At 43.3% G+C, this 12,318-nt stretch overlaps 1 protein-coding gene across 1 annotated transcript in view; it reads left to right on the top strand.

The window, feature by feature from the left end:
• ehbp1 (EH domain binding protein 1) overlaps positions 1–12,318 on the top strand; it is a gene marked incomplete at its 5' end in the record, with an annotated part of 133,469 nt that overhangs the window by 61,938 nt on the left and 59,213 nt on the right. The window contains 4 exon segments of the mRNA XM_036126155.1: positions 587–635; positions 6,413–7,195; positions 9,505–9,546; positions 9,683–9,829. Coding sequence (XP_035982048.1) covers positions 587–635; positions 6,413–7,195; positions 9,505–9,546; positions 9,683–9,829 — 1,021 coding nt within the window.

Genomic DNA, 12,318 nt, shown 5'->3' with positions numbered 1-12,318 from the left:
GTGAAAGCTTGTATCCTGAGTGTCAGAACTATGCTTAAATTTCATTATTAAGATGCCTACTACATTCACACTGATTATATTTTATTGATAATTGCCATGGCACCAACAATGGAAAATAATTCCAACTGCAGTTTAAAATTGGAATAAATGTTATTTTTTCTGGTTTAAATAAAATAACTGAACCTTTAAAAGAAATGAGATCATGTCAGATTTATTTATTTTTATTTATTTTATTTTTTTGGATGTAAATATGGTGATACTATAAGGCGGTATTATTTTTCCTCAAGCTTATCAGAGCATGGGAATCTGAAACCGGCCCATGCCTGGAGTACACATAAAGATAGTTTATTAAAACTCTGCTCCATGTACACGTGTGTGTGTGTGTGTGTGTGTGTGTTTTTGCCCTCCAGTGAGTTATTTTTACACATTTTCCACTCCATTAGTTCTGTTGATTGCCCTGCTCTGAAATTGCATGTTACAGTTTTAATACCATTACATGTGACGCATATTTAAACTCATCTGTTCCTCCACTGTGTCGCTCTGTTTACCATTCTCTCCTGCCCCCTCCTCCCCAATGTTCTTTCAGAGACTACAAGTCGCTCAATCCTCAGGATATTAAAGAAAACAACAAAAAGGTAAGAGGCAGCCACCGCTGGGCCTTTCTCACCACACACCTCCCTCCCATCCTCATCTCCATTTGGCCTTATTTAGAGAGCTGCCATTAATCCCAGGATGAAGTGTGTTGGTGTTTTTACACAGTTTGAAGGGGGGGGCGGTAGCGACATGCAAGGCGACAAGCAAATGTGTGTAATCGTACAGATCCGCTTTGGTGCCAGGATGTAAATAATGAATAATTTTTAAAAAAGAGACGGAGAATAATTTTTAAAAAAGACATTTGCTCCTGCTGGTATGTGTGTGCCAGTGTCCAAAGCAGGACTTTGACACCTGGTGGAGATGTGAGACTATCTCAGCTTAGGTGACGGTCTCTGCTTTGTGTGTGTTGGCAGTGAAGCTTACGTTGTTATGCTGATGAGAAAGGAAATTATTTGGTGCAAGTTGGTTTTCTGTCCTCAATTTTTTACTCATAAATAAACTGTTACGCATGTTTGACTTAGGTATTTTTTGATAAAATATACTTTTGCAATGTGGCACATTGTGTCCTAGAGTGATTAACCCCTCATATCAAGATGTGTACCTTTATTTGCAAGCTACCCTTCATCAGGCTAAATGATTCCAAAAAAGAAATTAAAATATGAAAAACAGGCTTCTGCACCCTTTACAAAACGCTTTTGAGTAATTACCAGTAAGTCAAACGTCTTCTTGCTGAAGCTCTAGTCTACAAGGTTGTTAAAAAAGAACACAGACCTAAGCAAAACACTTGAGAAATGAATTGAGAAGCTTCTAGCAGTTCCTTATCTTCTGAACTCTAATCTACCTAGAATGTCTAGAAATACGAGATGTTTGGTGCTCAGACGTGGCAAAGCATGGCTAAAACACAGTCACCGCTGAACAAGACTGACCAAATGAAATATCCAAACAGATCTTTTTAAAGCAAGTCTAAAGAAACTGGTAGCATGGGCTGCATGATGAAGGGACGATCCAGGTGGCAGCACTGCAGAGACGGTGTACTGCTTCGCTCCTAAACCTGCTGTCAGTTTCTTGATCATACTTTTTTCACATTGTGCCACAATGTGAAAAAAAGCAAAACATATATAGTAGGCCAATAACAATATATATATCGATTGATAGATGTGTAGTTCAATAGAAAAAAAAGGGTAAAAAAAAAAGTTCAATAGAAGAACAGTTTTCCTTCCTTTTGCATTTGAGCCTATCATGCAGGTTAATGCTGCAGTCATTACATTCTCCCAATCAATTACAAACACAGAGCCAGGACTTCACCAAGGTTCAAAGAGTTCAACGAGTTTTTAAGACTTACAGTTTTAGTAAAAATCTGGTTGTCTTTGAATTCAGTGTTTCTTTAAAATTAGGTCACTAAGCATCAGCATGAAATGTGCAGGGCTGCACTTAAAATATATGTTTTTGCATTTTGTGATAATCCAAATGGATCATTCAAATTTCTATTTTATAGGTATGCCCCCCCCCCCCCTCGATATCGTCCAGCCCTAATAATTTGCACAGCTCACCTCTCTCCGCCTCGCTCTGCGTTTGCACATTTTGTTCCTTAGCGCACCGTTTCCGCATGCACAGATGCACGCTCCAGCGTTGTCCTCTCGCCACACACCTATATAGGCACAGCACACAGACGTCCCCTCCTCGGCCCTGAGGGCTACACAGAACGATACGTGTCGGGTTCCTGCAGCTTGATTTCCTCTTCTCATACACACTCTGGCTAAGCGATAACCTCTGGTGGCCCTGTTAGGCATGAATGCTACCCTGTTGACAATAACCACAGTGAAGGGAGAGGCAGAGAGCCAGTCCCATATCTGCTAACTGCCCTCACCTCCCTCCAGGTGCTCGAGTAGCCCTGAAGAAATTGGTTAGATAGAAGTAATATGAGGAATATGCCGTACAAGGTGATAGCTGGTGAATAGCTGCTGCACTCTACCAAGTGAGCAGCCAGCAGCCTCTCTTCAGCGCGCTGCACCATGTGCTACAGCAACACACAGCCTCCTTTGTGACCTATTGTTTTACCTAAACGTGTACTGTATGTGTGTATATGTTATACGTACATATAGGTAAGATTCTGTTGAAAGCATTGCACATCACCCTGAAAACGCTATCCCCACATGGAAACATTAATGGTTGCAGCGTCATGCTTTTTTTTTTTCCTGCAGAGATCAGAAGACTACTTTATTGGAAGGATAGGTGGAGCTAAATCTAAGGCCCATCATAGCAGAAAACATATTTAGAGGCACATAGGAGTCACAGATGAAGCACTTGCTCCATCAGTCTGGTGACGGTAACAACCGGGCTAACGTTAGCATTAATGAAGCATGAACAAACATGCTTATGAATGATGTTCAAACGCTTTGAGTATGTTGCAAGGTTGTCTTTCTAAAAGTCAGCTAGTTCAGGAAAAACATCATCCTACACCCTGAGGGGATTTGACAGAAGGTTTTGTGCGTATTCGTTTCTGCAGGACGAGCCACATGCTCAGTTATTAGTCGCAAAAATAAAGTTACAGAAATAATGGGGAAGAAGATCAAAGAGGCTAAAAAGGAATATCAAAATGTGCGAACAACTGGAAGGAGGAGGATGAACGACACGTTTCTAATTTAAATGTTAGATTTTAGTTAGTGTGCAGAATTTATTCGATGTCCAACAAGAATGGAAATCTAGAGAAAGCCACTATCTCTGCTTTTCATAGCTCGTTGTTAGAGCTACCCCTCCTCCTCCTCCCGGTCTGTCTGTGAAGAATGATTGCAGTCAGCTCAGACTGTGCTGAATTATGACAGATAAGGACAATCAATATTTAGGGTGATTAGAAAAAAAAAAAACAAGAAGAAGAAGGGGGAAATTACATCATTTAGAGTTTTAAGAACTGCCCACGATCCAAAGTTTCCATATGCAGAAATATTTTCTTTATATTTATATTTCTAATCATAAGAGGACAACGTGTGTATCGATAGATGTCGGGTTTTAGGTTTGGATTTATGGAAGCTCTGATACATTTCAGCTGCTTCTGTTTTTTTTTTTTTGTTTTTTTTTTACCTTTCTAGGGTGTGTGTGTGTGTGTCTGTGTGTGTGTGTGTGTGTGTAATGAGGCCAAGGAGAAGTAATTTGTCATGCCATCTGATAGTGTTGCACCAGGCTGAATGGCCCTGAGCGCAACCATGAGGGGTTGGGCTGAAGGGAGGAGGTGCTGATGATTGACAACGATAGATAGCTGTCAGTCACTGAGAGAGAGAGAGGGGGGGGGGGGGCACGGAGCGTCGGCCTGGGGCAGGAGCTGTTAACATTAAGTCCAGACCCAAAAGCTTCATCAGGTAAATTAGAGGGGAGAAAAGTAACTAATTCTCAAAACTCTGAACACAAGTTTGTGATCCAAAAGGTGAAGTAGTTTGTTTCCAGTGTTGGTAATTATTATTATGGCCCATGGTTTGTTGATGAGGCATGGCCTGCTGTGAGATTCTCATGACATGATAACCTTGAATAAATGTCAGCTCTTGATTAAATAAAAGAGATATTGATAAAGAATATAAAGTTTTTGGGATTAAAACCGAGTCAGGCTAGTTCTCATAAATTACACCTTAAATTCAAGTAATCAGGCCAAACACAGTCAAATGTGAGACATTGCTCGTTGGTTTTGGGCATGTTGTGTTTTTGAATGTTAATTTTTGAATAGCTTTGATGAAATGGCTATGAGCAGCTTTTAGACGTGTTCCTTGCACTACACACCTGAATCACTAACATGCAGTCAAGCTCTGCTAATCAGCTCCTATTTGAGTCGGGCGTGCTGAAGCAGAGACTCATGTAAAAGTTGCTTTACCCTCAAGGACTGGACAACGGTGTATGGTATAGGGATTTTGAAGTCAATTCAGATTTACTTTAAACTTTTGTTTTTCTTCAAGACCTAATATGCATTTTAACCTAAATTAAACAATTAATGTCCCTTTTGTATGTTTCTTTTTTACCATTGACTCACATCCAAAAAGCATTTTAGAAATAATATCGTCTTGCAATTTAATTATTATTATTTTATTTCTCTTTGTTAAAAGAAGAGTAATATTTAATGTAAATTTAATGGGGGACTGTGATCACTACATCTGGGATTTAAGGGGTTAAAAACTCTGAAACATCCTAAATAATTACGTATTGTAAGGAGTGAAGGAAATTTTCAGTTTTCAGTCTTTAAAAGAGCATTTTTATTGTCGTGCAACACCACGAAGCACAAATGAATGGTCACCAAAGATTGTGTTTGAAATATGGAGTTTTAGTTGCCATTATTAAGGGTATATTTTATTGTTCAGCTGAGATTTCTCCTACTAGATGATGATAAAACTCATATTTACAGTTGCTTATGTGGTCCTTTTGATATAAATAATTCCCACCTCTTTAGTGATATACACTTGGTATACTAGTGTTACTCATTAAAGAATACGACTAAATTTAGCAGGTATTCATGCTCTGTCTCTAATCAAGTCAATGTATAAAAACTAAAATAACTACACACAATTGCTATATCTAAGGGCTGTAATCAATTTGTTTGATTTTCTTGTTTAAAAATAGGGCTGGGCGATATGGAGCAAAAATAATATCTCGAAATCTTTAGGCTGAATGCCGATGTACAATATAGTACTTTTTCATAAAAGAAGTCTCTGAATCAAACTTTATCCCAAATGTCTCATAGACACATTTTTTGTAGATAAATATGAGAAACAGCTGAAAAATAACCTACTGGAATACATGAACGTCTTAATTATAACCCAATACAGACCATCACAACAGAAAAGATGGAGTCTCATCTTATATCTTTTTATTTAAAATCTCAATAGTTCTAAATCTTGATATGTTGCTGGCTCTGGGGTGTTTTTGCTTGAGGTTACCATAGTTGAGAATCTCAAGTTATGAAGCAGGTCATAGCTAACATTTCTTGGACAAGCTACAGGTGGAAGTGGTGAATGCAAAGCAAGGGCTTAATAAGAAGTCAGACATGCTTAATAATGCCCTCCTCAGGATTAAGACAAATGTGTTTGGATGAAGGAGGAGAACTCCTAGCTGGACGGGGCCAGAACAGGTTAAGCAGGCTCTTCAGGAAACATCTCGGGGGGGGATAAAAGGAAGGAGGAGAGTCTGGTCCCAGAGTGGGACAGTCGGATTGATGGAGTCGCGAGATCTGCGGAGGCGGAGAGACAAGCGTGCGCTGCAACAGGTTGGAATTAGATCAACACTATCAAGCAGGCCAGATACAAGCTGCGATACCTGGGAGAGATGGATGAGGAGGTTGTGTGTGCGCGCGGGAGCCGGAGGTGGCACGTGTGCGCGTCGTTAATCTATTTATTTACCTGTCATTGGCAGCGATAATGGTTTTCATCCCCTCTCTCTCTGTGTCTCGGTCTATCTTGTGATGGGGGATTGGTTTTCGTCTGTCGCTTGATAATCACACCTGTATTTTCTCATCAGAGTCTAATCAGACCAATTACACGCGTGACGGAGAGCGTGGGCACGTCGATGTAGGCGAGCGATAAAGACACACACGCTCACACACCCACGCTCTTTAGGATTAGGCGCTCTGTCTTGGGATATCTGCGTCTGTTATCGGGGACAGCCAACCCTGACATGACCTGCCAGGACTTCTGGCAGAGGTGTCTCTCATGAACATACAGAGCACACTTACATTCTGGGTACAATGCACCAAGTCGCTGAAAACAAGAAGCCAGCCTTCTTTTGTAGGTTAATTGTTGCTATGGAGACTACACCTTTAATTGAGACTACACCTTTCTTTTTCTAGGCATATGATGGCTTTGCCAGTCTGGGGATCTCTCGTCTCCTGGAGCCGTCCGACATGGTGCTCCTCGCTATCCCCGACAAGCTGACAGTGATGACCTACCTGTACCAGATCAGGGCCCACTTCTCCGGCGAGGAGCTCAACGTGGTGCAGATAGAGGCCAACAGCAGTCGCAGCACCTACAAAGTGGGGGACTTTGAGACGGACACCAACGCCTCCATAGACCAGGACAAGTTCTACGCCGAGCTCAGCGACGTGCAACACCACCCAGCTGACCCCGAGTCCGTGTCATCTCCCGGCGGCGTTCCCTCTGAACCCAACGGCACCGAGGCTACCCAGGGGGAGGCGACGGAGCCGCCGGTTGGAGTAGATTCGACCGGCTCCCCGGCAGCGGGGCCCTCACAGTCCGCGCCTCCTGTCCCCATGCCGCGAACAGTATTAGCTGCAACAGCTGCAAACTCGGCCCACGTGACGCCGCCAGGCTCAGAGGACAGGGGCGGTCTACTCAAAGCTAACGCTGTAGATCTCTGTGAGCTGCCACAAAAGGTGGATAGAGAGACGGAGAAGGAAACGCAGCGCAAGGAGGAGGCGTTGGAGGACAGAGGAGAGAGAAGCGCTGAGCCGTCGTCCCCGACCAGGAGGGGAAACTCTTTATCACACTTCTCCTATAACAGGGACGCTGACCTCATTAAGAAGAAAAGGGCCAGCCTGCGTCAGTCAGAGTCCGAGCCAGCTTCCAACACCAAAGGCTCTCCAGTCAACCACACGGATGTCCCCATCACACAGGTAAGCCCACCTGCTCACAGTATCGGCCTTCCGCGTGCCTCCAACTCCCCCCCGGGTGGCGAAGCCTTACGTCAGCCTCTGCCAGAGACACGCCTCCAAAGGACCAGGAGGTGCAATGGCGTACCGCGAGCGAGCTATTTTTAGAAACGTAACGTCACGATGACGTCACGTCACGTGGTACGCAGTAGGGCAATCTTGCATAGTCCGCCGCTGTTTCACTGTAAAAGAGACGTGCGTTACCCTTGGTTTTACTCGGTAAACGACTGCTTTTTCCAAATCTAAGACCATGGTTTTTAAACATTGTTGCTATGGAACGTACAACAGCGACTCGAGGTACGCTGATCGGCCGCATATGAAGGATGTTTTCTTCAAGACTGCCAAGGAGAAATGTGTACGCTGGGTACACCGGTGCGGTCGGCCTACACATATAGCAAGCATTTTGTCGGAGGAAAGGGCACAACCGAAGAACATCCTGACCCAATTCCAGCGACATCAAGTAGTGAACAGGTAAGAGTTTATTGATGGCCGACATGTTAATAAAGTAGCGCCTGCTACCATGACAGCATATAGGCTATCATGGTAGCAGGCGCTAACATGATAGCCTGCTACCAGGATAGCTTACTCAAAAACATTTCAAATAAGACAAACATTAAACATATACCCATTCCTGGACGGTGATTACAAACAAAAAAACGGCCGACGCCGGCATGATCGCCGCGCAGGAAAAAAAACCCAAAGCTTACCGTTCGATCAACTCGGCCAGTTTTCCAGTCTTTTTAAGCCCTCGAACCTCAAGCCATCGTTTGAGCTGAAGGTTGGTGTGTTCTTCGACAGTGCGACCAGTAATCCGTGTGCCTGGGACATCGTCTTGGGAAAGTTTAACGGCTATAAAGTCGGTCATATCGCTGTTTCTGTTGTGCGTGTAATAGCTGGTTGCTACGGGCGTTCTCTACCTGTTTGTCCTACCTAAGCGGCAAAAGGGGCGTTGCTCTTGAGACGGTGACGTCACGTGCGCGGTACCGCATTGCAGCAGAAGATGGTTCAAAACTGTGTTAACTCAGAGGGTTGACCCCAAATAGATACCATGACTTTTATACTTTGTGTGGGTCTGTCGCATTAGGTCCCAGTGATCATGCTGTGATTTGTGGTTGTAGCTGTCAGGTAACTGATTCACTAAACTACAAAACGGAGCCGTAATTTCTGTGCCTTAAACAACCCCAGGACCCGCCTGTGTTTTATAAACTCATTCGTGCCACTCTGGTCGGGTATTAAGATTCCAGCCGCGTTTACCTGCAGGTACCTGTCTGGGCCCTAAATGGATTGGTCCTGTTTTTATCCCCCGCGCCCCAGACTTTGATTGAAACTTTCTGGGCGCCGTCAGTCATAAGACAGAGGATGCCTCGAACATTCATTTCCTCCTGGCGCTCGCTAAGCTTCAAATCCCGACGCTGTTGATACAAACGCAGAGATGACCGTACCGAAATTCCTCCATTCTCCATTAGATGTTGTTGTCACTTGCGATGCTGCCAAGAACCAGACGCATCAGGACCCTTAACATGTGGCGACTACCGAATGCGCCCAACAGAACCCCCTGCTTTGACATTTCATTATATTTTTCATTATATTTCCCATCCCCGCAGTTGATGACAGTTTGTGCCGTGACTGCTCAGGCGTGGCGATGCTTTGCACAGAGCAGACATCATCTCGTCTTACACTCGCACCTGTACGCGTGTGTGTACACACACACACACACACACACACACACACACACAGGGAGCAGGGGCGCACTGGTTAACCCCAGATTACTGCTGCTTGTTTACAAGCTAAAAGGTCACGGGGCAGGCATTGAGGGCTGCAGGGAGGCTTTTTTATATTTGATGTGCTGTTATCAAGTTAAGGGGATGCATCGTCACCTTCATCCAGGTTTAATTGAAATCCTTAAAAAAATCAACACTTTGCGGTGTTAAAAACCGCTTGGTGGCTGTTCTTCCGTCTAAGCCCTTTAAGATAAATTTTCTGTGGAGATGTTTCGGTTTCTTTTAAAACTTCTCGCACGTTTCCAGCACTAAGTCATGTTTGGGTTAGCATCCAGAAGCGTCTAAAACTTCATTTATCATATTGTTTTAAAAAACAATGCTTCGTTTTTTTTCTCAGTGCTCTGAGAAAACATGTAACTTCTCTAAATCTTTCTTTTTGCATCCCTTGTCCGACTAAAGAAGATTAACGTGTGACGGCTGTCGGTTTGAAACTGAGCTCACAACCAGAACATTATGGACCTTTGCATTAATGTTGCGTTTCTCTGTTCAAAGGAGCCATCTCCTGCCGCTGTGTCGAGTCCTCCAGCTGAGAAGGTGAGCTTTACTGCCAGACTGCCAAACTAAACAAAATATAGTGCATTATTAAATGTGTTTAATTCATTTCAAAAAGTTTTACTTGGGGGGCATCTAGATTTTGCTTATTGTCACTACGCTTTGTTTTTGGATGTAGAAAGTACTTTCTCGTCAAGAGGAGTTAAAGGAGAGAGCCAGGCTGCTGCTGGAGCAGGCCCGCAGGGACGCCGCCATGAAGGCCGGTAACAAGAACGTCCTCGGCTCAGCTGTGGCAGCACCAAACCGCACTTCAGGCGTCTCCGATGTAAGTCTTCTCCTCAGTAAAGTAACTGTCTCAATAAAGCCAGGCCTGATTTCTGCATACTTCAGAACATTCCTCAACTTTAAAGCTGTGAGAAGTACGAAGGACCAGAGTCGCCACAATCCGACAAATCATTCGTTACATAAATATTTAGACATTAGACTTGAAACGGGCTGTTATCGTATCTATCGAACGATAAACTCGAAATGAGGATGTTTGCCAAAACCAAGTTGAGCTAATACAGCTTGGGATTGTTGAGCAACACCACTAGCGCCATGAAAGCACCAACGCGTCTAAAGATGGTTAAAAGTAGGAATGGGCCACATGGCCTAAAACCAATCCAGCGATATATTGAGCAGTTCACCTCGATAACGATAAATAGACGACGCTTCCTCTTCTATTTGTCATTGATGTAATGTGCAGTTAGACTGATGTACGGGTTCATGGTGCGACTGGACCAGAGATCAGATGTGGCCACAACGTATTTAACAGCTGCTCCTCTTCCTTCTCGAGCCGCTCCACCACCGCCGCTTCAACATTGGACATTTCCTCCATTTTCTAAACCTCCCCGTCTCTTTCGCTTCTTGTTTCAGGCTGGATGGGGTGGAGTCATGTGACCACAGACTGTGACTTACAGGGACTGGAGCATACCCTGCCTTTACATATAAAAACAACCGTTTCTTTAATTTTTCTTTTTATACCAAAAATACTGACATGGGCAAATTGACGTTGGTTATTGTCGGAAATGTGAGGTTTACTGCTTAAAAATGTGATCAAATGTTGCTGTTTAGCTCTGCGGTTGTACAATTTAATACAGGCAGTGTGCTGAAATGGATAAAGGACAAGTTTTGGTTTTTGAGCAGTATTTGTGTTTGTGAGACTGAAAATAAGAAGTGACAGATTAAGAGCAAAACAATTAATAACAGCAAAAAAGATATATAAAAATATAAATTTCATATAGCAATAACTGGCAGAAAACTATATTGGTAGAATTTCAGTAGATATCATCTATTTCTACATTTCGTAGTTCAACTTTGATAAACACTACTTCAATATTTATTAAAAAAAATGTAAATTATTGATCAAATATACAAAAAAAATAACATTTGTAAATTATTTTTTAAACTTTATTTTTTCATATGTAAATACCATATATGTAATTGTTATTATTGCAGTGTTTATTTAATATATTAAGCTTAAAAAAAAGTTTTTTTCTTGAAGCTAGGGACCAATATTGGAGAATAGAAGCCTGTAAAATAATATTTAAAGCAATGCTTAAATGCTTTCACAGTTTTATTGAAGTTTACAGTAGCACCCCTAAGAACAAGAGAAGAAGAAGAAATCTTTATTCATCATTGCAATTGTACATTCCAACAAAATGAGTCTTCTGCATTTAACCCATCCTTTAGGCAGCAGGGGGCAGCTTACAGCGCCCGGGGAGCAGCCTGGGGCCACGGGTCCTGCTCAGGGACCCACAGTGGCAGTCTGTGGGGTGTGGACCGGCTACTTGCAGCCTTCTCTGAATGCAGCCGCTCCGCTCTGAACACTAGTGTGTGAGCATGTGCAGCGAGGTTTATTTCACTAGGTCCCTCACGCAGATTCAAGAGCAACTGACCATTTATCCATCATTACGGAAATAAGGGAGTGGGTTTGTCTCTAAATTTGGGGGGGGGGGGCCCTGCTCTCGGGTTTTATGTCACACCAACCTTTGCTCTATTTTATTTTCCTCTGTGTAGCAACATGTCAGTGTGCAGGAGAAGCAGACCGTATGTCCACCGGCCTCTTCAACCTCCTCATGCTCCTTTTCTCTATTCGCTGCTCGCTACCCTTCCAACATGTTGGAAAATCCCGTATAACCCGCCTCATCCCCTGGCAGACCACTTTCTCAGCCAGCTTTTTAGAAAGAGGGAAGACTTCTGCTCATTACCTTCTGCTGAGATTTTCTCATGGGCGGCTGAGCGGCACAACCTGAGGACGTCAGTTCAAATGAACTCAAATGTGGATGGACTTCTCCGTTGTCTCCTCTCTCTCTCTCTCTAGAAACTCTCTGTCTCTTCAGAGTCTGTCTTTGGTCATTTTGACAATTTATATTTATGCTGCTAACTACATTTTCTGCCTGCCTTCACTTTCTTCAGTGCACTGAGCAAATGTTGTCCACAGACAGCTGTCAGCAGAAGTACATTCCTGCTAAAAAGGGGGCTGGGGGGTGGGGGGGGGGGGGGTGAAGAATCGCTGTACTGAAGCTAACTAGACTAGAAACGACGCGATTGAAATTGCCAGCTCTGAACTGAGCACGCTTCACTGAACATAATATACTGAGAGGAAGGGGCACGCTGATGAACCAGGAGTTACCCTGGGAAAGCACCGTGGTCAAATCTTCTGTCACGTTTCCAAATATTTCAGGAAAAAAAAAGTAAAGGAGGGTAAGGGAAGGAAAAAAAAAACGTGACAAGGGATTTGAGGGTAAAATGAAATAAATACCTTTTGGTAAT

The sequence above is a fragment of the Fundulus heteroclitus genome, chromosome 22, assembly GCF_011125445.2.
Source record: "Fundulus heteroclitus isolate FHET01 chromosome 22, MU-UCD_Fhet_4.1, whole genome shotgun sequence".
Lineage (NCBI taxonomy): Eukaryota > Metazoa > Chordata > Actinopteri > Cyprinodontiformes > Fundulidae > Fundulus > Fundulus heteroclitus.
This window is presented reverse-complemented; position numbering and strand designations above follow the sequence as displayed.